At 42.5% G+C, this 27,621-nt stretch overlaps 2 protein-coding genes across 6 annotated transcripts in view; one reads left to right on the forward strand and one right to left on the reverse strand.

The window, feature by feature from the left end:
- The window catches only part of FOCAD (focadhesin), a 113,591-nt gene extending 108,632 nt beyond the window's left edge, over positions 1 to 4,959 (forward strand). Inside the window, exons 42-45 of the mRNA XM_014952613.1 lie at positions 555 to 652; positions 1,495 to 1,746; positions 2,874 to 2,949; positions 4,485 to 4,959. Coding sequence (XP_014808099.1) covers positions 555 to 652; positions 1,495 to 1,746; positions 2,874 to 2,949; positions 4,485 to 4,558 — 500 coding nt within the window. The 3' untranslated portion in view covers positions 4,559 to 4,959. The remainder of the gene's footprint in view (positions 1 to 554; positions 653 to 1,494; positions 1,747 to 2,873; positions 2,950 to 4,484) is intronic.
- A 3,808-nt stretch (positions 4,960 to 8,767) lies between these two features.
- On the reverse strand, positions 8,768 to 26,720 carry HACD4 (3-hydroxyacyl-CoA dehydratase 4). Of its 5 annotated transcripts, none has more exons than XM_014952626.1 (7): positions 26,608 to 26,720; positions 22,649 to 22,752; positions 21,657 to 21,784; positions 14,821 to 14,933; positions 12,233 to 12,339; positions 11,379 to 11,510; positions 8,768 to 10,672 (listed from the first exon to the last, which is right to left on the reverse strand). In XM_014952626.1, exons 2-7 carry the CDS (start codon positions 22,743 to 22,745, stop codon positions 10,590 to 10,592), a joined length of 660 nt encoding a protein of 219 aa, XP_014808112.1. In that variant the 5' UTR covers positions 22,746 to 22,752; positions 26,608 to 26,720; the 3' UTR covers positions 8,768 to 10,589. The 5 variants fall into 5 exon arrangements, with proteins under 5 accessions (XP_014808112.1, XP_014808110.1, XP_014808114.1 ...); XM_014952624.1 differs by having other exon boundaries at positions 11,285 to 11,510; XM_014952628.1 differs by lacking the exon at positions 22,649 to 22,752 and adding an exon at positions 25,446 to 25,802 and having other exon boundaries at positions 11,285 to 11,510; positions 26,608 to 26,697.
- Positions 26,721 to 27,621: the final 901 nt, after the last annotated feature.

A 27,621-nucleotide genomic window follows, 5' to 3' on the forward strand; every position in this document is an offset into this window, starting at 1 on the left:
TTCTTCACCTTTGAGTAGGAAGTAGAACACATTTTGGACAGCAGAATCTGAATCAATGAAATATGTTCCGTCCCTGGTGGAAGGGCTGGTTTTATTTGCATGCTTTTACGGTATTTTACTGATCCTCTATGCACGGTAGGAGGATTTCCACAGGACTCCCCACATTCTTGCCCAGTGTACAGTGACATCAGTGCTAGACTTAGATGAAGTATGGGAGCAAAAGCTTCAGGGAGGCTTTAGGATTCTGTAGCAGCCATATATGCAGACTGGGTTAGTGGGACCTTCAGGCACATGCCATTATGTGAAAATTCTTGCTCAGCTTCTCTTTTTCTGTGTGTTCAGTGTGTTGCCTGCATTATAAGCAAAGGTTTTGTACAATTTAAGAGCCTGTATGCCTGCTGTTGGTGGCACCCCAAATCAAATGTGACAGTGGTGATCGTTGTTCTGCCTCAGTCAGTGCTTTGTTGCTACGGTGACTCCCAATGCTTGCTTTTTAATGAAAAATGGTGCATTCTAGTGTTTTATGAGAGTCAATGTTCTTATTCTTCTTCTAGGAGTGCTCAAAAGAATGGACTGGCTGCTAGACCTGATGGGCCACATCAGAAGTTTAGCATACAAGTCAACATCCTTACAAAATGTTGATCTGAAAGAGGTACATGCTATGAAAATAATTTGCAGCTTTCAGGAAAAAGGAGATTTTGATGTATTCCACGTTATTCCTCAGCAATAAGTATTATTCCCCATGCTTTTATATTTTAGAAGATTGTCATCTTATCTCCATAGTGAAATTCTCAATTTTTATGAATGTACCTGTATTTAAAATGCATACTTCAAAATACCATGACATTTAAATTATGATAGACGCTAAAGGCAACTAAAGGAAATAACTGTTTCAAATTTACTGTATTTAGCACTATTAAAGGAAAAACTTGAATTCACCACTAGAACTATCTAAGCAGGTCAATTTTGTGCATCTACTGTTTCTAAGAGGGCTTGGACGGTTCTAGGGAACTAGTATTACTCCATCTTTTCAGCTGCTTAAATCTTCTGATTGAGGACATAAAATAAACTGCTGCTTAGGTCAGAAAAGCGTTCGTTATGTTGCTGCAATATTTCCCAACCATTTCTAGCACCACAATGGTGACCACCTGTAATCTCCTTCAACAGTCAGCTTGCTGTAAAGAAGTTACTTCCCTATTTTAAATGAAATGTGGATCAGTCTTAAACTAAAGGATGATTTTAGAAGAGTGTTGTTTTGCTTTTTTTTTCTGTAGTCATTCTAGTTTGAGATGGAGTTAGAAAAAGGCTTAAGCTCCCTCAAAGCATAAGAGAATATTAAGAATGCTTTAGTTCTTACGTTTTGAATTTTAGATGAATTTTCAGGTGATTTGAAGAGAAAGCCACCACCTGGATTTTTTGGTTTGGAGTTTTTTTTTTTTCCTCTTTATGTGTTACTCATTTAATAAAGTGCATGTTTGCCTTTTTTCTTTATAGTGCATAGATTTCTTCCTGTGGCTGTTTGCAGCTTCTGTGGTGGCCTGGGCTGACCACAGTGCACCATTACTGCTTGGCTTCAGTGCTGACTGGTCACCATGGAAGCACCAAATGATATTACCAGAATTACCTGAGAATCGCATTGGCAAGCACCCCAGTGACAAGCTTGCTGTGCAAGAAACTCTCACTCTTCTTCCAAGCAGCATTTCCCTTTTGCTGGCTAAAGAGCCATGGAAAGAACAAACACAGAAGGTAAAATGGCATGTAGTGGTAAGCATTTTCCAATACTCAGAAAGCACCTCTTTTTTAGTAGTCAGCTCAAGTCTTAGGTGGAGCAGTTATTTCCTCTATATCTATTGCATCTGACTTGTGATCTTGTTTTTCTTTATTTGCAATCAGATATGACTTGTCTCAAAAGACTGAATGTAGTTTCTCATGTAAAACATGAGAGTTCCAAAGAACAAAAAACATTCCAATGCTGGGAGTCAAAGAAGTGAGTACAGTGAGGAGAGGAGAGCTGGCAGCTGCTGGTAGCAAGTCAGTCTTTTAAAACACTGAGAAGACAGGTCCTCTGCAGTTGGACATCACCACAGTGGCAATTTAGGGCAATCAAAGTTATTCCATGCAGTTTATAGTATGTGTCGTTTTATTTTCATTTTATTTTTTTTTATAAGTTGAAAATTAGTGTGGAAAATTTAGCCTAATTTGGCAAGCCTACTGTAGATTGCTTGTGGTTGAGACATGTGGAAATATTGTTATAAACCTGTAGATTAATAGTTAGCTGTTTTGTGCAAACCAGAATCTGTTAAGAACTGGCTCCTGTGCACTGCTGTGCTCAGAGCTACCACAGAGGTAAGAATTCAGAAGTTGGGAGGAAAGCAGGAGTGGGCTGCTAACGTGCAAGCCCTTAATTAGGCTTTAGGGAAGAATTTGACACCGTGCCCTGAAAATTATCCTCTAAGTTTGAAATACAATGTTGACCTCCAGGCACCCTGCACTGCCAGAAAAACAATGAAAAATGAGAGAGGTCAGAAGAGGGACAAAGGCAGTAGTAGTTCTGAAGAATTTGCAGTAAAATGTTTGGACAAGAGACTGATAAGAAAGGATTGTATTAATAGGTTAAAGGCATGAGCAGGCAAGATGGAAGGAAACTATTGACTGTGCCTTCTTCGTTACAAGTAATTACTGCTGAGGTAATGAGAAGGAACAAAGGGAGTTTCGGATCTAGCTGGTCAGATGCTTGATTGGTCACTGCCTCTGATTAGATAACTGTGAGTTTAGTAGCAATCGGATGCTGCCTGCGAAACTTGAAAGAACTTACAGTGTTCTGATACACACGCTCTTTTAATTTAGATTCTCCTTTATATTTCAATCTTTAGTTCATTGACTGGCTGATCAGTATGATGGAAAGTCCTAAGGAAGCATTATCAGAATCTTCCAAAGACCTGCTGAAAGGTAGGATATTTTTAATTGGGTCCTTATTTTTTCGTAACTGTCAGTATAGATCAAAATCCACTTGTTAAAAGGAGTGAGATTGAATCTATACTATTAGCATGTGTAGGAGAGATATATTTTTATTTTAAGGAAACCATCACAGGAAAGTTAACATTCCTGTCTGCAACACCTTGTTATATTTACTGTCTCATCTGCTGGCACACTGTACCACTGACGAACAAAAGGACCTAAAGGTACATCTGGTCCTACAAGCGTATTTCAGTGATAGATACATGTCAATGGTTTTTAAAGTTACCCTTAAAAATAAAATGCAATATACTCTATGGAGACCCTCCAGTACTAGAATAGAAATCACATAACAATTTATTCAGGTGCAACTGAACACTGAGTTGTAGGGAAGAGATAGGAAACAGACCATGACAGCCTAGTAGAGTGGTCTGACAGGAAAGGGTAGAGGAATGAAGGTTGCTGAAAAAACATATGAAAAGAAAGATGGGAAGTACATGGTATTTTGAATTACAGTAATGTCCTGTGGCCCTAGCATACACCCCCTGCTTATCTAGACATGTAGGATTTTAAGTCATTTTAAGAGGACACCACAAAAACTTTGAAGTCAAGTGAGCGTGCCTGTGCTTTGTTCCACTAACACAATGCACCTCCTTCGAATCACCTGATTTGTTGGACTTAAACATGGCTTCTTGAAATCCAGTTGTAAGTTCTTTGCATAACCAGGATAATTAGCCGTGTTTTGAGAGTCTGCAATGTTTAACCACCCTCTGATAAATTTCAAAATTCCCCTGTTGTGTCTGCTAATCTCAACCAGAAAAAATGCTAAGGATTGTTGGAAAATCCCCTCTCTACATCAGAGGATTCTGATATAAACAGTATATTCTCAATATGCCTTGATTGAGATGAGTCATTGTTTCCCTTGAGCTTTCCATTCTTTTATTGCTTTTAAGTACTAGAACATGGAAGTCCCTTCTGTATGACTAGAATGTGACTGGTTTGTTTACTGGATTTTACCTAAACACATGATGTTTTAGGTAAATAGAATTGAGGAATCAAAAAATTCAAATTGTATTGAGGAATCAGTGAATTACATTTCCAACCAGTGACTTGCACAGAGGGCTTAAACATTGTGCTTTGTGCTTCTGTCCGTCTCAGTGCCTCCTCTCTCCCTTCTTGCATCATTGCTTATTGAATTCAAACTTTCTGCGGTGTTGGTTGATCTACGTGTTGCTTCAAAGAGATAGTGTAATTAGCAGATGATGTGGTACGATTTCAATAAGAGACATGCCGTAAAGCAGATGAAAGGCATAGTACAATTTCAGAGGGGTGTAGAGAGTAGTATACCTTGTGAACAGCGGAAGTAGCTTCATAACCTGTCAAGCCAAGACGAGAATAAGTCACAAAAAGAGTCAATAAGAGGAGACCTGAATGCCTACCTCTGTTAGTAAAGTGAGTAGGGAGAATACTCTCATATCCTTTCCAGTCTGGACTGCACAAATTGATGTCATTTGTCCTTGTCTTCACAGTTACACTTCTGGCCTTGAGGTCTTTTCCAGAGTTCAAGAAGAAAGCAGTGTGGACTAAAGCTTATGGGTGGTAGCTGCATGCTGTATTTATCTAATGAAGAAAACTGTTCATACTTGAAAGTATACTATTAACAGTTCGGGCATCAAAACCACCAATTCAAAGAGTTTTCCTATTGGAAGGTTTTGGATATATTGTTGTGGGGTTTTTTATTATTTTTTTACCTCCTTCCAAAGATTCATAAGATGAAAACTGTATTTTGTTTTTGACTAATGGGGTGTTGTTCTTTTCCAAACTGCCTAGCATGGTTTGAGCTGTGCTACATCTAAATGAGAAGTACACGTCCAGTTGTTTTAATTGAGTTGTTTCAAGTGATGCCTGGGAGCTTCAAAAGTGTAAGTGAAATATTCCTTTAACTCATGGAAGTTTTGTAGGAACAAGTGGAAAAATAAACTTTATTTGTTTTAGTGCAACAGACTTCTGAATTAGCATTATTTTTTAATTGTGATAACATGATGCTTTTGTGCAGTAGTAACAACACATTGAGGGTATATAATGTGAGTAGAGTTTCTGAAAGGGGTAGTATGCTGGTCAATTTTGCGACAACTTTATCAAGATCACTGAAATAAGGCAATGATCCTAATGGCTGCTATGTCTCCAGCTCCAGGACGATTGAAGTTTGCTTTCCACTTACAACTGTTCTTGTCTCCTTTACCCTCCGTTGCAACAACAGCGGTAACACTGATAGTGGACTCTACAAACAATTACGGCACCACTGCTCATGGTGGTGGTGGACCCCAGACACCTCCACCCGCTCCCAGGCGGTGACTTCCAGCCGGCTCCCCTGGCCAGCTCCTGGCTATGGACTGGGGATGGAATAGCTGTGTCCCTGCCAGAACCTGGGGAAAAGTAACCCCATCCCTACCGGAACCAGGATATACTGATAGACCTTGGGGTCCCCAATCCTCTGAGGTGGAAGACATGTAAAAGCAGTGGTTTTTCATGTGTGGACACTGAAATTGCAAATGACCAGTTGCATCAGGTGAATCTTTCTAAGTCCGCAGGGCCTGATGGGATTCATCCCAGAGTACTGAAGGAGCTAGCAGATGTCACAGCAGGACCCCCCTTGATCATCTGCCAAACATCTTGGGAACCTAGGGAGGTCTCTGCTGACTGGAAGCTAGCCAATGTTATTCTAATTTACCGGAAAGACATGAGGGAAGACCCAGGGGACTACCAACCTGTTAGTCTAACCTCATTACTGGGAAAAAATATGGAGATCATACTGGATGCTATTGAAAGGCATTTAAAGGACAATGCAATCATCAGGCACAATCAACCTGGGTTCACAAAGGGAAAATCCTGTCTAATCTGATACCTTTCTATGACAAGATCACCCACCCAGTGAAAGAAGGGAAGGTGGTGGATATATTTTTTTCTGGATTTTAGTAAGGCTTTGGATACCGTCTCTCAGAGCATCCTTCTGGACAAGTTGTCTGATTGTGAGATGAGCAGGTTCATGGTGTGTTGGGTGAAGAACTGGCTGAAGGGCAGGGCTCAAAGGGTTGTACTGAACGGGGCTACGTCTGGCTGTTGGCCAGCAACCAGTCGTGTTCCTCAGGACTCAGTTCTAGGGCCTGTTCTGTTCAGTATGTTTATCAATGATCAGGATGCAGGACTTGAGTGCACCATCAGGGAGTTTGCTGATGATACCAACCTAGAAGGTGCTGCTGACTCTCTTGAGGGACAAGAGGCCTTACAGAGGAATCTAGATAGGTTGGAGCATTGGACAGTAATTAATTACATGAAATTTAACAAGAAGAAATTCCAGGTTCTGCACCTGGGATGAAGTAACTCTGGACACAAGTTTAAATTGGGAGAGGGGTGGCTGGAGAGCAGCTCTGCAGAAAGGATCTGGGGGTGCTGGTTTGTCATTAAGCTCAATGACAGTCAGCAGTGTGTCCTGGCAGCCAAGGGGGGAAACCACATCCTGGGGTGCGTCAAACACAGCACGACCAGCCGGTCAAAAAGGGGGGATTATCCCGCTGTGTTCAGCGTTGGATAATGGAGTCATTTCTTTACTGGGGGGTGGTCAAACACTGTAACAGGCTCCTAGAGAGCTGGTCAATGGCCCAGGCCTGTCAGTGTTTAAGGGGCATTTGGACAATGCCCTTAATAACATGCTTTAACTTGGTCAGCCCTGAATTGTTCAGGCAGTTGGATCAGATAATCATTGTAGGTCCCTTCCAGCTGAAATAGTCTGTTCTAAATGCTCCAGTGTACTCTACAACTCTGTGTTCAGTGCACATAGGACTAAACTAGACCTAGTTTGCAGTAAAACCCTATGAACGGCAGGTAATTTGGCTGTTGGGTTCTCATTGTGAATCCTTTCACTCTATAGTTCCATTCCTATCGGGCTGCTGTACCTGCAAGTACACACATAACCTGTGATGGAGACACTATTCCTCCCATTTTGTGCTAGTGCTGGAAAATGAATATTATTTTTATTTCTAGGTGATCTCTTTAAAAATAGTGTTGGTCTGGAGGCAGTGACTTCTAAGGACTGAGGTAGGCAAGTTAATTGCTACTGCATTTTAGATGTGTGGGAAGGCAGCAAAGGAAGCTGGCGGTGGAGATACTGGTAGGACAAGTTCTTGTGACTTCAGCATAGCTGTTCTGTGGGCAAACTGAAGGGATAATTATTTTTTTTTTTCTATCTTTAGCACTTTTCCACAGTGTATGTGTGTCATATGCATATTTATGAATTCAGACTCAGAGTACATATGCTGTGCTAAAACTACTGTTTTTAAATGTCAGACAAATGTAGTAGTCAAATACCCTCCAGTTCCTAAAGAGATTGTTTAACCACTTCAATTTCAGTTTCGTAGTGATATTTCTTCACCCTTGTTTATGCAGTACTTTATTTTGCCAGTGTTTATGTAGATATATAAGATCAACGCTTCTTTTGATTCCATATTTTGATCTAAATGGAAATACAGATGAGCTGGGATCTCAAGACTGATACAAATTTTGAACAAAGATTTAAGTTCCCAGAGGTGTAAAGGCTCAGGCAACTTTTTAAGCACCTTTTCACCTGCCCAATCCTGATCTTTTCCAGAAACTAAGCTAAGGAGTTGAAGCTAACGTTATAGTGGCCTGCTGTGGTCAGAGGTGGAAAGCTGATTTCCTGGATCTCCTAATTGCCTGCCCCAAGTTACCTCTGCATCAGAAAGAGGTGGAGAAGTCTTCTTTCATTAACTTCATGCCTTTTGCCTGCAGAGGTTAGATTCGGGAGTCCTCCCCATAGTGAATTTTAAATAATCCTTCTCCTACTCCAACATTTTAGCCAGATGAAACAACCAATGCAAAGGGAGAGTATCACATCCTGATATTTTATTTTTATTTTACATAAGACAATAAACATGGCTTAATATTAGTATCTGTGGTAGGCTTGACCTTGGCTGGCTGCCAGATGCCCATTTTGTCCTCTCAATCTCCCTCCACAACAGGACAGGGAGAAAATATTATAAGAAAGCTCATGCGTCATGATAGGAGATCATTTACCGTTTACTGTCACAAAAACAGACTCAACTTAGGAAAGAGCAATTTATTGCCAGTTAACAATAGATTAGAATGGTAAGAAACAAAGACAAAACAAAAAAAACCTTCCCCCCAGCTCTCCCTTCTTCCTAGGCTCAACTTCATTCCTGACTTTCTGCCTCTTCCCTCCCCTCCCTCCCTCCCTCCTACCCAAGTGGTGTGGGGTGAGTAGGGAATGGGGGTTGCAGCCAGTTCATAAACCTTCATGTCTGCTGCTTGTTCCTCTTCACACTGTTCCCCTGCTCTAGCATGGGGTCCTCCCATGGGGTACAGCCCTTCATGAACTGCTCCAACATGATTCCTTCTCACAGACTGCAACTCTTCAAGAACTGTTCTACCTTGGGACCTTTCCATGGGGTACAGTCCATCTGGAAGAGGCTGCTCCAGTTGTGAGTCCCTTATGGGCCACCTTTCCTGCCAGGAACTTGGTCCCATGTGGGTTCTTTGTGGGCTGCAGCTTCCTTCAGGGCATATCCATCTGCTGCAGCATAAGTCCTCCATGTCTGCAGTGTGGATACCTTGTCTGGCATCCTCCAAGAGCTGCAGAGGGACAACCTGCTCCACTATGTGCTGCAGGAGAATCTGCTGCAGTGTTTGGAGTACCTCCTCTTCTCTTTCCCCACTGAACTTGGTGTCTGCAGAGCTGTTTCTCTCACATTTTTCATATTCTTCTTTCTGTTTTCTCCATGTGCTGCAGGAGAATCTGCTGCAGTGTTTGGAGTACCTCCTCTTCTCTTTCCCCACTGAACTTGGTGTCTGCAGAGCTGTTTCTCTCACATTTTTCATATTCTTCTTTCTCACAGCTGCTGCATAGCCACATAGACCCAATACTTTATCGTCTGTCATGTTTCTTCCTGCAGGGTATGTTAACTCCAGGCAGTTTGATGACAAACAGATTAGATTGCATTTCCAGAGGGAAAAATGTCCATGTTTCACCTTTAGTGTGTTATATAGCGGCTTGATGTGAAGTGTTCTTCTAGCTCTTATTTTTCAAAGCTGCCATCCTATTCAGCTGCTCTATACATTTCTTCACGTTGTCCACACTTGAATCAGTTTGGGTCAGATGGAAGTCCAAAGTGGGAGTGCTTCTGTTTCTGTAATGTTCCAAATTCCTACCTCTGTTTGCAGTGCTTTCAAAAAAAAACCAAACCCAAACAAACCATGGTTGACCCTGTACTATTGTATATATGACCTTGATGCTTACGGTTTTGCAAACACTCCAGTGGTCACAATAGTCTGCAGGTATTGTCTGCCATGTATATTAAATTAACAAAAATGATAGTAGGTGACCTCTCTTAACAACTGAGTTCATCAAGGCCAGCCTCACTTCTTCCTATCACAATAGTGTTTGTTTTCCCTTGAAATACTATCTTCTCTCCAACTATTCTCTGTCCCCCCTCCCCCGGTTTTCAGTCAAGCCCAAAAAAATAGCTGCACTTTTCTCCCCCACCTGCTTGAATTCAAATGTAGGTCATAATCAATATGGATGAAACATCTGACGGGCCTCTAGGCAGTTACTTGTCCACTTTGGTCTGTACAAGCCACTGGGTTGCTGTCCTGATTCTCCATTCTCAGCCTTTTGAAGAGACCAGGTTCTAGTTGCATTGTCACAGATAGTCCTACAGAAGCAGGAGGAGCGACGCACGTGAGTAAAATGGCTAGAATTTTGCACATGGCTTTTAATAGTCATTCACTTCCCTTGAAAGAACAGAGTGTATTTGGCTTGACTGTGTAATGACATTGCACTTCATTTGCTTGTCTGTCTGCTGTTCAGCATGGAAGAAAATCATTGTGATGAAAGTGATTCTTCATGTCTGCCAGACACATGGTCATAAGTTTTAACTTCTGACCCTTAAATATCCCCTTGAGTACGTAGTGGATGATTACCTGCCTTTGTGGTTTAGCTGCACTTTCTGGAATCTTGTTTGGAGAAGTGAAGGTTGGGCCAGAATTTGAAGGATCCTTTGTGAATGCCTGGGGCTAATCAGCATGTGGATCTCATAGGTTGCAAAGTTTCCAGCTTCTGCTCCGTCTCCTCCTGGAGAGATTCCAGTTCTAGCCCATTTAGCATATATATATATATACAGGGCACATACATGCTGCCTAATATAAAATAATCTTATAGATTGTGTTATTGTCATTACAGAATATCTGTTGCTAATGAGGCAAGAATTGAAACCAAAGTAAGTGTTGTTGGTGTGATTGTGAGTGCAGGCACTCTTCAATTTTTTTTTGAGATTTCTGTAATATACGTTAGAAAAAATATATTCATTAAAACTCCTGCCATTTGAAGTCATAACTTTAAAAAGTAACTAGTTATTTTGAACTGCTCCATTTTTGAGGTGTGTTGAAGAGATCTGCCTTTTCTGAAAATTCTACACGGCCAGAAAATGTACGTGCAAACAGGAGTTTTGCATTGAAAAATCATTGTCTAAATTCTTTTTAACCTATGATGTGCAGCAGTCCACTGGGAATATATATTTCTTTTTTCCAAACAAAATATCAACTTAGCTTCTTTTCATTTTGATGTTGCTTGTCCCTAGGTGGGCTTTCCTTTCAGAGAAGAGGTTCTGGATGATAAAGCACATACCTGAATCAAAACACAAAATCTTTTAAGAACAAGGGAGTAGCGTCCAAAGTGTCTTCAGTTCATCTAGAAGGGACAGTATGAGCCTTCATCTGGCAACCTGCTCAGTTCTATGAACTTACAAAGAGAACACTGCATCACAAAGATGAGATCCTTCAAATTAGTTTTAAAGCCAATGACAGAAGGAAGACGTGGCTGTAATACAGCCAACTTCAATTCAGATTTTTCAAAAAAGAGAAGCAGCAGTCTATTTACATGCAGGTTTTGGGGTGGGCTTTTTTTTTATCCCTTTGGAAAATCAAGCTGTGAAAGTCTTAATTTAGATACAACTTCTCAAACCAGCAAGAAGGAATGAGTGAGGAGGGGTTGGACAGAACAAGAGTATGAGAGTATGATCAGATGGGGATTGATTTTTTTTTTTTTTTTTTTTTTTTTAAAAGTAAACTTTAGCTGTAAGGCCAGGATCATTGAAGCAATTTTTATATTTTTGTTGCCTCACACCCACTGTGTCTCTTCCAAATTCAATTAATTGTATTTGAAAGACATCAGAAGTCAAAAGAGCTGGTGATGAACTTCCCTGCAGTGGTCTGCAGGAGCTGTGGCACAGAACATTACCGTTTGTGGAAGGAGCGACACTGATCTGAATTGTTGCTGCCACAGGCATCCCAGTTGTGTTGAGACCCAGCTTTCAGGAGGACGAGACACTTACCTGTAAACAGCACTAGCAGGTACATTTTCAAAACGTAGGGGAAGTAGATTGAGAAGGCGAATGGAAATGGTAGCTTGATGGAGTATGTGCCAAAGGATTCAAAATAAGGCAGTGATACATAAATTGCAAATGCTGTAAAATAACATGGTAAATCTTTAGTCAAAAGTAGGTCAAAGGTCATCAAAAAAGCTTCATGTAAAAATCAGTTACCTTTAAGGCATGGCATGTATTACGTGCTGAATTTACCATGTCATTCCCATGCACATGCACGCGTTGTCTTCTCCTTGAGTTCAGTTCTATAGGTCTGAGGTGCTAATTGCTATCTCAATACTGGAATTATCAAGTAGTATCAACTATTCAGTAACAAGCTTTTTTACTCCTGTAGTTGCACTGCTTTTAATATGATCTCTGTGGGCACATTGCCCAGTGTAAGTATGATAAGCTGGCAGGTATTGCCTCAAACAGTGAAGTCAACCTCAGTGGGGAAGAAGGCAGCTTTGGGACTTGCTGTCTAATGTGACCATATTGCCTGGAATGGGGGAATCCATGTGTCTTTTTTGGGGGCATTTTCCTGCTTTATCCAGAAAAATGAACATTTTCCCATACTGTTAAAAAAAAAAAAAACCACACAAAAAATCCCTCAAACCAGACATTCAAACCACAGAGAACCCCTATTAAGGAAAAAAGTACAGAAAAGAGGAAAGGGACATACAGGTTAATGTGAAAGTACATGACCATTTATGATTACTTTGGCAAAACAAAAATATCTTAAACACAAATGACAGTTGAACTGATCAAATTTTATTGAAGAAGATCAAGGAAGTGAGTTGTTGGTACTTATCCCATCTCCTTACCTTTAGCCAGAACAGAAAGGGGATAGAGCGGGATGCACAGTGAGAAGTTGAGCCATGTCAGTGGTAGGTAGTATATTCCTGTCCTTGCCAACATGTTATAAGTGTACCTGCAGCACGAGGAACAGCAGATGAGCTCAGAGGGAATGACCACGTCTTTAAAATAAAGATATATTATTGAAACATCCCAGGGAATTGCAGAAGAGCTTGGAGCTGCCTATCTGAGGAGACTTCAGGGCAATACTGCAACAGTTTTGTTCAGGCTCTAATAGATGCCTGAAAGGAGATGGTTTCTTGTTTCGGAAGGGCCATCTGAGGTGCTCACCTGAAGCAGGTGGACAGCAATACAGCCCTCCAGCCCCAGTGGTCTTTCAGAAACCATCATGATTTCATACTGGTCCATCAGAAAATGGGTGTCAGATAGGGATGGTACAACTGAGAGGGGCAGACATGACTATTGCTTGGGACTGAGAACGTGCTGATTTATGACTGCTGAACCAGCTCAACCATTGCTGGAGGAGGCTAAACAGCAAGGCAATCACAGGTACTTAATCTTCTTTAGTATAGCTGCCCCTCCCCTGGACCTCAGAAGGGGTAGTTGGTGCAAACAGCTGGGCTCCCTTGCGTTGCAGCGTTTTATTCTTGCTGTGGCTGTTACTCACTGGAAGGCCAGAACACCTGGGACTCCAGTCTCCGAAGGTGAGCTAAGCCTACCTAGTTTGATCTAAAAGTGGTACAGCAGCTTTCTGAACAGTGGAGAAACAGGTCTGATCGCATTCTTGGTCAGCTGAAAAGCTTTTCGCCCTATGGTCTTGCTGGAGATAAGAAAGCAAGGATTTTTAAGCCTCTGTTAGCCAGAAATGTTTCTGGCAGGTGGAACCAGCATTAAAGAAAAATTCTGTATTCCCTTCTTACTGATTCTTTTGACTCATTTTGCATCATTCTTGGGCTGCAGGAGAGTTTGATAGGCTATGATTTATTATGGAGACAAAATAATTATTAATAATAAGCCATATTCTCAACCCAATACAAAAAAGGAAACAGGTACTCCCTCTCTATACACCTCCTTGTGCTGTTTATGGTATAAGCAGGAAAGATCAGATATAGAAAACCTTGCAGAATTTCCTCTCAGTATATCATTAGAGTCAAACCACAGGTTATTTATGTCCCTGAAAAACTATGTGGAAGCACTTGTAATGCTTCAAGATTATTTGGTTAAGGGATGGGATAGGTTTCTCTACACTCTAGCAGACATGACAGCTCCTTTGATACGCTAGGACATGGCACAGATGCTGTAAAATAACAATTCAGGTAACAATTCTAAATCTGTATGAGTTGCACTATGTGTTATTATTTTAATTGGTCATGTGGTGCTATAAACCACAGTATCTTGCCTATTAAATGGCCCCTGTTATTGCTATAATGCTGGACTGTATTTTTTAGCAGTGATAGAGAATGATGATGCATTGAAAGGACTATTGTGCACTGACAGGACTTTACCACCAATATTGTTTATACTCTTGGGCTCTCTCCAGCCGCACTGAAGCTTTTCATTTGAGATTGGGTTCTACCGTTTTAGCTTTACAGGCTTCAAAAAGGAATGGGATGGAGCAATAAACTGAATAATTCATACAATTAGTATTTTATGCTAAATACTCTGAAGCTGAGAAACTCTTTCTTATCAATGCTACATGACACCTTCCTTTTTCATGTCTTCTATAACATGTATTTTCTTTGCTGACAAAACCCATATTCCCTAGTCAGTCCTCAAAGCAGTTTTAGCAGAAAGAAAACTAATTAATTAAAACACTTTGCTCCCATACAGAAGTTGTTATGTCTGTTAAAACCCTTCTTAATTCTGTCTTCCCTGCTGTAAGTCTACAACCTGAGGCCCATAGAGGCTTAAGTTAAAATTGAGAAATGTTACTGAATTTAGCTATTGATGCAAAGGTCAGCAATGTGGCATTTTCACCATTATACTTTTACCACAGGGAGGTACTGATAACCTTCCACCATACAACGTTTTGGAGATAAAAATCCTGAATTGTATTCTTGTCCATTTGGCCTCATGCGTGCTGTCCCTTCTGTGTGATATATGCCTTACTACACCAAAATCCTCAGTTTCTGCAGCAGAAGGTTTTTTGGAAACCACAGGACAGTTTACTCAGAATATTCTTTCATGTCTTAGTAAAGTTTGGCCATCACTGCCTTACTGTGCTGTCAGTCTTGGATCAAAGTGAGGTGTTTAAAAAAAATATTAAAGCAATAGGATCATAAATCAGTTTTAAAAATTGCTGTTCCATGGGAGGCAGTTGTGCTTTCCTTCTAAATTTTTGTTAAAGAGGTCAAATCCTTTGAACTACAAATGTTAATGCAACAATTTACTTCTATAAGTCACTCAGTCTTTCAACTATGTGGATTTTCATAAAAATCAGTAAGTAACTTATAGGGTCCAAGCTTTTATTAAAATGGATAATATGCTTTTCTACCAATTTCAGAATAATTAAATGAACCTGCAGCACAGTGGAGGTGGGGTCCTGCTCACAGGAATGACCCATTTTCCCCTTGTGGTTTTGCCATTGACTCCTTACCTGACCACATCTAGCAAATTCCAAAGGAAAAATAAAACACACACAATGTATTTCCCTTGAACTTCTTCCTGACTGTTGATCACGACAAATAAAACAACTATTCTCTCAGTGATCTGAAAAGAAAAGAGAATTGTCAATTCAGGTAGCACCTTCTGCAGCTCTCATTTCTGTGTTATTTTGGCAAAACAGGAGGCCATGAGCTAATCTGGTTTGCTCTAGACAGATGCTCCAGTGAATGTTTCCCTGCTTGCCCTGCTTTTGTTTGAGGCCCCACTGGGCTCTGGCTCGGGGAACTGGAAACTACATCATCACAGATCTCCACCCTCCACAGAGGGTGGAGGTTTACATGCCCACGGGGATGACTTGGGTTTGTAGCCCAGGAAACCTGTGGATGGCTGTGGTGAGGGTGGAGGTTTACATGCCCACGGGGATGACTTGGGTTTGTAGCCCAGGAAACCTGTGGATGAGCTGGCGGAAGTTGTGGGAGCAGGGACTTCTCTCATTTGTAACATTTTTCTAGTGGTTTAACCTTACCCGACCCACAAGGAATGCCTTCACAAATGAAAAGTTAGAGAAGTAGATTCAACAGGCAGTGTCTCCAGCTTAAAAAAATACCAGTATTATAGCCAGTATTGTAATTAAAAACAAGCATGTCTTTTTGCAGCTTTCTTGGACAAGTTTCCTATCAGTATCCATGCTTTGCCCTTTAAAATACATATCTGTAGTATTCAGCATTGCCAATGGTTGCTTGTGAAACTCTACCAGAACGGTACGGGCTCACCCTGATTTACTCTCTCTTGAAAAGCATTGAAGGAGAAAACATGCATCATTCAGTTGGTATGAATCAGTATAGCTTCACTGGGTTTTTCTATACCCGTTGTGATCTCTTCCATAGGGTAGCTTAGGTGTAATGATTTTATGGCTTAAGATCTGAAGTCAATGAAAAGTCATTAAATGACAGTGGATTAACATGGTGGTTTTTATAAGCACAATCGTTCTTCTTCATTGGTTTCCCCCTTCCCCTTATTCCTCCCTTAAATGAAATAAGAAGTTGTCCTCTCAGAAAGTTTGCGTGATTGTTTCGATATATAATGTTTATGGGTTCCTGCATGGAACATTTTGGGTACAGACTGTTTTTTGCAAACCACATCTGTCAGATAATGCAGCCGTCACTTCACTATTCAGCAAAATTACGTGAGCAATTTTTCATACAGAAAAAGAGCATGTCCATCCCCTAGGGATCTGGTTCCTCATCTTGAAAAGCACTGAGGGGCAACAACAGATAAAAAATGGTTTTGCCGCCTCTCACCCTGCCCTGACTGTCACCTTGTGCTGCTGCTCCCATTGGTCCCTGAGAGTAGGATTGATTTCTAAGAAGGTCAGATGTTGACAGACTTCTGCAGAGACAGCCCAGGAAACAGAGAGTGAGAGGTATCAAGTCCTGTGTTTGTACACTGATGCTGAGGAACCTGGCAAGAAAATGGGGGAACTGGGAGTATTGATGCAGGATCTGAAACCAGATACGACAGCAATAGGAGAAGCTGATGGTGGGCAGCTATCGCAGGGGGGAAATCAAAACAAAGGTGAAAGCTGTGTGAGCATTGCATGAGACTGTGTGCTGGAGAGAACAAATAAAATGGAACCTGAGTTAAAATAATTTTGGTGAAAAGTGGTAAAGGAGTGCCACATTGCTGGTGTGGGCCCTTTGTTACCGGCCCTGGGATGTCAAGAGAGAGTTCCACAAGATTGCTAATATGAGAGAGAATTCGGGGAGTTGTCTCACCTAGAGACCAAAGCTTTATCACGATAATAAAAAGGTGGACATGTTTTCAGATGTGAGAGCTGGCAGTTTTTCCAAACTGTCACTTGCTCCTCAAGAGGTGGCTCAGTGGGAAAGCACGAGAAAATAGCATGGGTCCAGTGATCAGGAGGTGATCCCATTTCAGTGAGGTGAAAGGATAAGCAGTAGGCAGCCAGCTATTATTTCAAAAGGATGAGCCCTGGCTATCAAGAGAGAGTGGCCATGCAGACTCAAAATTTAACTATAGAGTCTGGGAGTGAAAGAGGCTGTGGATTTCCTTTGCTCCCCAGGGCACAGGCAGGTGAGGATCACCCAGCTGGGGCTCAACAGGTTTCCTCCATGGGGGGATTCATGTGTGGGAAGGGGAGGCACTCGGCCTCACTAGTTGCAGACAATGGGAATCAGTGATGAGACTGTGTAAGAGCAGGGAACTGGACCTGACACAAAGCAGATCCCCTGTAGGTCTTCTGTTCTGGTTGGACTGCAGCCTCAGCCAGCAAGCGGTGGGATGCACAAAGCAGCCACCAGAGGCCGAATCTGAAAACCTTTGCTTTTGCTCTGGATTTTTGTTCTGGATGGTGGCTTTGCTCTGGGTCACATCTGTGGGGCAGGACAGAGGCCTGGCTGTCAAGGCAGTTGTGATGTCCTCATGAGGGTAGACAGTGGCACCCTGCCTCCCTCATTTCTGTGTAAATTGGGAGGTTGCCTGCCTGCTTGCCTTTACTCCCCCATTCGAGACATTGTGCTCTTTTCTTTCACAGCACTCTTACCTTTAGGTAACCCTCACAAATGGAAGGTAGATGCAGGGGTTAGTCAGAGGCTGGGGACATTTCCAGCAAGTGACAAGACAGGGAGCTACTTGAAGAGGAGACTCCAGTAAATGTGTGTTGGTACGGTCTATACACACAGGTCTGTATACCTGTATACATGGAATCATGTACGTATATCAATATACACATATACAGGTATGCATATGTATACATGTGTATCCACACATACATATATACACATACATATAAAAAGCATGAGCTGCTACTCAGCCACAGCTCGTTTCTTCTGTGGATCATCTGTCCTTGCATGAATGAAAATACGGTATTCTCTGTTACTACTCTCTTTTTAAAAAAAAAAAAAGTCAAAACTAGAAGTCCTGTGTTTTCATGTTCATAAAAAGGAAGTATGTACTGACACAACACAAAGCATAAATACAATGGTTTCATTTTTCATTCCTTCTTGTTCTTTATGTTAAGATCAAACTGGAATTTCCTTCCTCTCCCAGCACTGGTCTGTCACAAGACACAACAAGTTCTGTAGAATGACATAAATTTCCACAAGGCAGCTTGGGCATTTGAGGCAAGTAAGTGAAAAAGAGCAAGTTAGACTAGCTGGGGTTAGGGCAGGAACAGGCAGCACATTCACTTCCATTTTTTAATAACCGTGACTGTGCAGTTTCATACTTGGTATCTGAATCTCTTACATAGCAATTCAATTTAGTGAATGTTTTTTGAAAGCAAGAAAAAGCTATTAAATATTTAGATTAAGTTTAAAATTAATTATTTTATCACAAAGCCATATTGTGTTGTCTTTGGTGTGATAAATCCAATTCTGTTTGCACAGGTTGAAGAACTGGTGTTTTGTTCACAAAAATGCCAGTTTTTTTCTTACACCTTTCCTATTGTGTCCCTGGCCAGACTCCTACGTTTCATTATCCTTTGTTTTGAAAACTGCAATGACATGTGACATGTTCTCCTGTCCTCCTCTCAATCATGGAAGCTGCAAAAGCTCCAACAGACATCCCTTTGCACCAGCTTTGTGACCCTCCCTTGTCTTCTCTTCCTCCACTCTATCTACCACACAGGACTCACCTTCCTTTCATGGTGTGACTTGGCCTTAGCCTGCCTAACTCTTTTCAGGTGTCTCGTGGTCTGAGACTTTATCCCTCAATGAGGCCATCCTGTTTTTTCCAGAAAACACTTCTGAATTTGCTTTTCCATTATCTGTAACGTGTATCTCAAAGGTTCCTTGTAAATGCTACTAAAACACAATAAATGGGATATTAGGCAGAAATCCTTCATCCAAACTCTGCTTAAATCCTTTCTCTGCTGTAATGCCTACAAAATCACCAGCCACCTCAGGGATGCTTTCACAGGTTGTTTTGTTTGAGGTGGCATTACCTCCACCCCCGTGCTTCCCTGACGTTGCCCGAGTCACCTCTTCTCTCATCCTAGAGACCACCTGCAAGATGAACTTCACTTGTGGATATGCATGTGTGTGCACGGCCTGAGGGATGCATCTAGGGACATGTTTAATCCTAGAATCAGAACAGGTGGTGGGAATGCAGAATAGGGCAACCCCTGTCAAATTCTTGCAGCTTTACCAGTGCCATGGCTATGGGCAGTAAGGTAAGCTGTAACTGTCCTTCCCCAGTTCATTGCGGAAAATGGGTATTTTTAATGTTTTTCTCCTGAGAGGCAGGCATGAAAGTGTGGCAAGGCACATGGCAGTACTGTTGGCACAAAAGTGCTTAACGGTGCTCTCACAGCACTCTCTCATCAGGGCAACCCAAGCAAAAGCACAGTCTACACGAAAGAGCTTGTACACCTTGCTTGGACAGCATGATAATAATGCTAACATCACGGCAAGAGAGCTGTCTTTGTGGTGAGAGAACACCTGGGGAAAGAACCAAGTAAGGATCCAAAGCTATCTTTGTTGTGAGACAAATGTTTGGAGTCACAGTGCTGTATTGTTCCCTGACCCACCATTCAGTGCCCCGGAGAGCACTGAGGTAATTGCACTGCCCAAGAAAGATCAAAGTTTTCTTGCTCAGAATATCCATTTCATATCTAGTGTATTTTCATAGAATCAGAATAGTTAGGGTTGCAAGGGACCTTCAAGATCATCGAGTTCCAACCCCCCTGCCATGGGCAGGGACACCTCCCACCAGACCAGGTTGCTCAAAGCCCCATCGTCTTGAGCACTTCCAGGGATGGGGCATCCACAGCTTCGGTAGGCAACCTGTTCCAGTGCCTCACCACCCTTACAGTAAATAATTTTTTCCTAATATCTAATCTAAATCTCCCTTCTTTCAGTTTAAAACTGTTACCCCTCGTCCTATCGCTCCACTCCCTGATAAGGAGTCCCTGTAGGCCTCCTTCAGGTACTGGAAGGCTGCTATAAGGTCTCCCCAGAGCCTTCTCTTTTCCAGGCTGAGAGGCAACACAGAGTGTTGTTTGTGCAGGCTTCCATGATCTCTGCTTCTGTAGGGCTTGGCTGGAAAGGAATGGACTATGTCAGGGCTGGGGAATGTGTAAACTCTGCCAGGGCAGGCCGTGATTTAATGACTATTGGCATTAGCAGGCTGCTTTTCTCTCCAAGAAGTGATGTCAGATTTGTTACAGGACACATTAGATAGGATACTTTTTTTTCCCCCCTAGATTAGTGTAAAAGCATGTAGATTTAGTCAGGAAAAAACAGCTAATTGCATTTTGACAAATTTGCTATCACACTTAGTGAGCAGCTTAAATGAGAGAGATCTGTATTAGTCAATCAATTTCTAGTGAAGATTTTAAAAGAGGAACATCGTCACCCATGCAATATGTCATTTGACAAAAATGGGCTATCCAGAAAACTAATAACATAACTTACTACTCTTAGTCCTCTATGTTCTTACTGCTGAGAGCAAGACCAGTTTCACCATTATTCAAATACTAAGCATTGGAAAGGTTTGAAGGTAAACTCAACATTTTTACTTTTTCCAATGCATTAAGAAAAATACCAAAACCAGAGATTAACTCCCAACAGAAAACAAGAGTGTGGTAAAGAAAATGACAGAGACTTGTTTTCTGCTATAGCATGTGATCTTCAGGCTCGTTTTCTGCCTACAGCTGAACATACACCCTGTAAACCCCTTAACAGTATCAGAATCTCTCAATGTTGCTGCAGTTTGCCCACGTCTGGGTTTGAGAGCGCAGGAGACCCTTACAGCAAGAATATGACAATTTTCCATTCTTTCTGCTCCCACCATTAGTTCTTCTTTCTTCTCCCACCATAAATTCTTAATTTCTCTTTCTTAAGCAATTCTTTTCCTTCCACACTCCATGACCTGTTTCAGGAGACTAGATTTGCTGATGGTTTTCTCACTGCAATCCCTTCGCTACCCCACAAAATCTTGTCTTGTACTTGTTTACAAAATAAATATGCACTTGTCAGTGAGGAAAAGGCACAGAAAAGAATTAGCTACTGAAACTTAGGCTCTAAGATGTTGTCTTCTGGCTGTAAACAAGTTGGCTGGGAAGCTACTATCCTCAGCCACTTATGGTGGCCTAGAAGTGGTAGCTGCCCCATTCCTGCAGATGGCCAGTCCTCTGGATATCATAGTATCCTAGAATTGTCTAGGCTGGAAGGGACCTTTCAGATCATCTAGTCCAAGCATCAACCTAACTCTGATAAAAACTATGGCTAAACCATGTCTCTAAGCACTATATCTACCCATCTTCTAAATACCTCCAGGGATGGTGTCTCAACCACTTCCCTGGGCAGCCCATTCCAATGCTTAATAACCCTTTCAGTGTTAAAATTTTTCCTAATATCCAATCTGAACCTCCCCTGGCGCAACTTGGGGCCATTTCCTCTTGCCCTGTTGCCTGTGACTTGGGAGAAGAGACCGACCCCCACCTCTCTACAGTCTCCTTTTGGGTAGTTGTAGAGAGTGATAAGCTCTCCCCTTAGCCTCCTTTTCTCCAGGCTGAACAACCCCAGCTCCCTCAGCCCCTGTTGTCCAGGTCCCTGCTGTTGTGGGGTGGGCATGGGGCACTCCCTATTCAGTTTCACTCAAAAAGAAAAGTTTGAGAGAGCAGCTCTTTCTCAACACAGTTCTGAGGGCTCAGTTCCTGCCATTAGCAAACCATTAGCAGATCAAGCTCCCCGAGGAAGGGTGCAAGTGGGGCATTTGGGGTAGTTCAGCCTGGGTTTGTACCCAGAGTCAGCCATGGATGAAGAGTGTAGGTTGTGGAAAGAGGGTCTTGAGAAATGGGCTTACCTGCAAAAACCTGGGGAACAGACGGCTTTTATCAATGCCAATGAGGATGTGTAGGATCTCCAATATCGATAACAACTGGCAAAGGCGCATTACAAGCCCTATGGAGTAAAATGTGTCAGCCAACGAATCTACAGACAAAGAAAAAAGGAAAATTAGAGGGCGGTTATATAGTAAAAGTTTGGACAAACTGCTGGGTTTGCCCTTGCCCTTTGGCCACTGGAGAGGACAAGAAATAAAGTTCACACTCTACCAAACTTTTGGGTAGCAGAAGCAAAGCTTTGGGGGAGGGGAGGAGGCAATCCACTCTGTGTGTGGCTCTGACACAGAGGCAGGACACTGAAAAGAATGGATCACCAACACTTAATGCACTGGCAAACGCTATGCGGGACATGCTGGCTTAGAGATACTACCTTAGGGTATTTCTAAAGATGAGGAAATGTACAAGGAATGTCTAAACACGAGGAGATGTTGAGTTCCTGCCTGTATCTGAATCCATGGTACTTCCTAAACCAAGTAGACCACAAAGTTGGTATATTGTGTGCCTGCAGCTCTCCACCATTACAAATCACTAGTTTTCTACTTTTGTGCCTTAACCCCAGGCACAATGGAAAGTGAATTGTGTTGTAATGTTTTTGAAAATAGAGAACCATGTGCAGTAACCACAAATATATTCCCTCCTAGTGGCATCAGTAAGATTAATATTCACTATAACGACTGGATCTGTTCACATTTAGGTCTATGTCTTAGTCTAGTATGCTGCTGAATAGTAAAGCTTATTAGCAAAACAAAACTTCATTCCTAACGTGATACAGGAAGAATGTAAGTACCAGTAATTTGTTCATCCTTTATAACGGAAGAAACAATGTTTTTCTAATTGAAATTACAGCCCCTGGTATTGGATGTACACCTATTCAGAATCCTAACTTTGTCTCTAATTTGATATTTCTGTGTGTCACCGCCGCTGTTTAAGGAGAATATAGAAGGGATCCTACCTTTTCCAAATGACATGAACCTGATGATCATATTTGTAAATATCCAGGAATGTCCACAGAATTGCATTAAGTCATACACAAAGAGGTAGGTGTTCATGGTAAAGCTGCGGAGGTGAAAATGATAAAGCAAACTTTATGACTGACTTACTGGAACATTCAAGCTTTCTGAGCTGTAGATATTGCACCCTCTTTGGACATGTTAGTAAGCCAAAGGAAAACAGCTGAAGTGTAAACGGAACAGTGAAAACTGTCTGTCAGCGGTCACAGAATAGTACTCTCCCTAACAGCCCAAAGGCTGCCTTTGTTGGTATGCATAGGGTGTGCTCAGAACATTTTCCTGGGTTTCCTCTAGTGATTAGGGCGTCCTGTGGCCACCCAGTGAAATTTTTGCCTCCAGAGGAAAAAGTGACTAAATAGAGACACTCCATTGAGTGCTGGATCCAAGCCCCTTGGTGTGGCTCTGCCTTGACGGTGTGGCCAGTCTGGAGGAACCGCTGGGGCCGCGGCCACCACTGCCCTGCTGAGGGCCTGGGACTCTGCAGGCACCAGCCTCGGGATTTCCCCATCTGGGTGAGGTTTGTCCGGTCCTTCCCAGAAGCTGCGCCTCGAAGGTGCTCCAGTCAGTTGGAAGTGCAACGCAGATGATTTGCTGTGTCTCAGCAGACAGCGTGTTGGCAAAAATGTAGGTGAAGAAATGGAAAAGAAAGCTACATTTCAATCTGCTTTTGTTTGATACAGTCCGAAGGATACCCGTCTTTCCCTTTTTTAACCAACTTGCTCTACAGGTTTTCCAGATATAAACATTAAATTGGGGTCTTTTTCCTCTTGCACAGCCTGTGTTCCGAGTTGCATTTAACAAAGTGAATCTTCTCCTTTTAGGGCAGACTAATTTTTTGCAGCTATTCTAACCTAATTTGCATAGGTAGTCTGACTTTTTGCAAAACTTCATAGGTTCTGGAGATGCTTTATTCCTTTCTCATAAATGTATTTTCTTCTGACTTAGTCCTGAGAGAGATACTTATCTGCCCTCCAGCTATTAAAATGACTCTCTACCTTTGAGGGAAATTAATTTGTTAAATTTGTACTAGAATTTCTCTCCTGTGTTTGACCAATTAATTTCCTGTCCCAAAAAGTAGTAAGATCGCTTTCAGTTGCCCCTCAATCCAGTGTCTTCATGTGGTATGTCTCTGCCATCAGACTTCATTTCATTTGTATCTGTACATTCATAAATACAGTGAATTTCTGTGTTTAGAAATATCTGATAGATGCATATTTGGCATTCTGAGCATGGGACCAAGACCATAAATAACAATACACATTTCTTATCTAGATAAACTGGTCTTCTAAGTTTTTAAACTAAGTATTTCCTAGGGAGGCTGTAGAAAATGCCTTTCTTCCTCTCTCCCCATTACGCAGGATGGCTGCTACTGACATCATCGCTTCTGTAAGCAGAGAAAGATTTGTTGGCGTAGTTTACCTACTAAGAGACATCAGTGCCCTTTGATACTATGAAAATAAGACATATGAGGACCCAGACAAAGGAATGTATTCCACAAACAATCTTTCTGGGAAAAATATGACACAAATGAGTTGGACTAACGTCTCTATAGATATTGAGCTCTATAGATATTGACCCCAAATCCCACCTGCTTTATTACAGAATGACACTTTCTTGTGGCAAGAAAAAAAGATGGCATGCTGTACATTACAAAAAGGCAAAAAATTAAGAACATGGTTCTGATTTAAGAAACAGTCTTATTACTGGATGGGTAGGATTTACTGTAATGGGTAGGAAATTATAAAATTATTGAGGCTCTACAGTCAGCCCCTCCACCAGTCTCTTTGGTCTGAAGTTGCCTTACGGGCTTTGCATGGGATGCAACCTGAGTATGTGGTTTCTCTTGTCTTCTGAGGTTTAGTTTGCTACATCTGTTTCTCAACCTCAGAACTCATCTTTCAGTGATTTGGGCTTATTTTCTGAACTCTTCCTCTATTGGCTGGCTAGAAAATGGTTGTCTTTACAATTCTTAAGGTGCTTAATCTTGGCTAAACAGGGTGTAACCACAAAGACATTTGTAAATGCAGCTTCACACTGGTGTTTTGGCAATATGGCAGCTATTGCATGTTAGAACTCATCATCTTTAAAATGTACGGCCAACTACTGAAATGTATAGACACTGTTGGCATATATAGAGGGCCCCATATTCCCAATGAAGTGTAGAGATGCGCTGGTGTTGCCTGGAAGACTGATCCCAGCCCTAGAGCTGCGAGCAGCACAGCTGCCTCACTTGGTGATGCTCTCCACTGTGTGAAGGAACAAACCGTGGTCTCAAAATGGGGTTTCATCCCACTGTGTTAATCCCTGCACAAAAGGTACCTAAGACCAGAGAGAAGCCTTTGACAGAAGTGAAGAAATCTACAGAGAATAAAAGGTGATTTGCATGTAATCAGAGGAAACTGATATAACTGTTCTCTAAGGTCTTTTTCACCCGAAGGCTGATCTCTACCTAGAGAACCGGAAGAAGAACGAGGATAACCCATTTCACTGTTCTAACTGTTTTGTATGGCAACACAAAATTCAGCCCTCTACTTCCATTTGAAAGGTCGCTGGCAGAAGAGATGGCCTTTACTTAGATTCCCTGTTTCCCTGGATTCACAGCAGGCATCACTCCACGTTTACCTCACGGAGCCTGCTTCTGCAGCACCCTTGCCAGACAAAACCCTGACTAGCAATCCACCAGGTCAGGGGTGTTCAGCTCCTGACCCTGCCCCAGACTTGCTGGCTGGCCTTACGCACCTCACTTAGCCTCCATGGTGCCTGCTTTGTGAAACGGACTTGCTGCTGCATTTAGTCCTTTCCGTGTGTTGTGCTTTTACACCTTCAAGTTGCTTTCATTTACAAGGAATGGGGGAGCACTGCACATTTCAGTACTCTGCCTGCTCTGATGACAGGAGAAAGAAGCAGACGTGGGTCTTGCAGCAGAGAGATCTCAAAGGCTGGGCTGGCTTGCCCTCTGTTGTTTCAGTTGTCAGTTCCACGTTACTTACTGTGGCTGATTTCATACCCAATACACCGAAATGCTAGGGAGGCATTTATCATATTCAGGATCAACCTCGCTTAAACTCTTATCTACTTCCTCTCTGGGCTCCAAACCTAGGAAACCAGATGAAACATAAGACCACTCAAAACTAGCAGGCACAGCAGCATCAGTATGGTCCCAAACACCCTCTTTTCCCTTTTATTCACCAGCAGAGATTTTACCAGTGATATAGTTTTAGCTTGCAGAGCCTGATGTATTTCCACAGGCAGAAGGATTATGGAAGCGTAATGTTGCATTTTATTCTTTTTAGCGTGAAGGTCTTCAGTGTGTTTCTGTGGTGGCCACCATCTGAGGTGAGCGTGGAGGTGGGTGCCCTCCACGTCTGAAGGGTGGTCAGGGCCACGTCCCCCTTGAGCTGGGGTGACAGGTAGCAGAGAGGAGGCACCCAGCTCAGGGCAGCCCTTGGCCCAGCCAGGTGTCCCTTGCGAGGTGCTGGGATGAAGGCCACCCTCAGCTCCCTCGCTGCGGGGGGGGGTCCCAGCCAGCCTGTGTGCAGGGAGCAGTTCCCTGCCTTCCCAGCTATTACGCGCTGCTCCCTTCGCCTGCGCACGTGATGAAGCAACCGTCGTGCTGAAACCAGACAGAGAGGTTCCCTTTTTTTTTCCCTACAAGAAAGGTCTGCTAGAAAAGCCCCTCTGCTGACACAGTTTCCTTTTAAGTCATATCGGTCTGAACTTCTACCCCTTCCCCCTCCCACTCCTGTGACGAGCTGCAACTGCTGTAGCTGGGGGAGAAAAAAGCTGCTGAGAACCAGCACAAAAGATGCACTTTTCTCTCACGTGCACATCCCACCCTGCTTCCCCCCCACCCCTTTTTGCATTTGAGCAGTCCAGGTCACCTGTGCTGAAGGGATATTACCTGTTGCAGGGATCGGGCTGCTGCTGCTGCTCCCGATCTTCCTCCTTTTTCCTCTCTACAGCTGCAACAGCTGTTTGCTAGGAGATCACCCCTCCTCTTTCCTCTTCCTCCACCCCACGACGTCACTGTGTGTAGCACGAAGCAGGAACAACACTGCACTTCCCGAGAAAGGAGTTTATAACCCCAAATATCTCCACTCCATTAGCCCAGCTTCTCACCCAGCCTAGCCTAGCCTAACCTAGCCCACCAGCAAGCTAGCCAGAAGATCCCACCAACTTTTGTCTTTTCACCCAGAGCAGTATCTTGAAGTATTACTAGAGAGAAGAAATACAAAATTAAACATTTGCTTTTATCTTTCAATCATCAGCACTAAAGCAATGCTAACAACACTATCAAATGATGAGGAAGGCTGGGAGTATAGCATAAAAAGAGTGCTTTAAATTACTTCAGATAGAGGAAAGAATTTTCCACTTCTTATCTAGAAATGTCTCTTTATTCATGCTCCTGTGAAAATCGGGTGCTGCTGGCAGAGAAAATGTATGTGTGCATCCTAGTTTACTTCTGCCCTTAAGCGTCTGGGATGTCTCAGCATAAATCAGATGAAGAAAAATGTCATAACATGTTTATAAAATCCCTTCTGCCAATAAATAAATTTTCTCACTGGCACTCATGTTGAAAGCACATCCCATCCTACAGTGAAATGTTAAGACTGAAGAAGTCACCAGGGACATAATGAGCATAGGATGTTATGTGTAAGTACAAAAAGTCTAGGGAAAAAAACCGTGTCTTACTGGGTCTCGTCCCTATTGCGAGTGGTGCTGAGCTCCTGGCCAGACCATCTCCATTCCCTGTGGGGTCCTGGAGAGGTGAGAAATGCCTCCCTGGCAAGCAGGTGATTTTCTGGCAAACACAGTGTCTTACCCTGTCACGTCTCCCACCTGGGACCCCAGCAGAAGGGTCGTGCAGTTACGCCTGGCTTTCCTGCTGGTGCAGCAGCTCACTTTTAGCGCTCAA

Source organism: Calidris pugnax, unplaced genomic scaffold (genome assembly GCF_001431845.1).
Source record: "Calidris pugnax isolate Ruff unplaced genomic scaffold, ASM143184v1 scaffold208, whole genome shotgun sequence".
Lineage (NCBI taxonomy): Eukaryota > Metazoa > Chordata > Aves > Charadriiformes > Scolopacidae > Calidris > Calidris pugnax.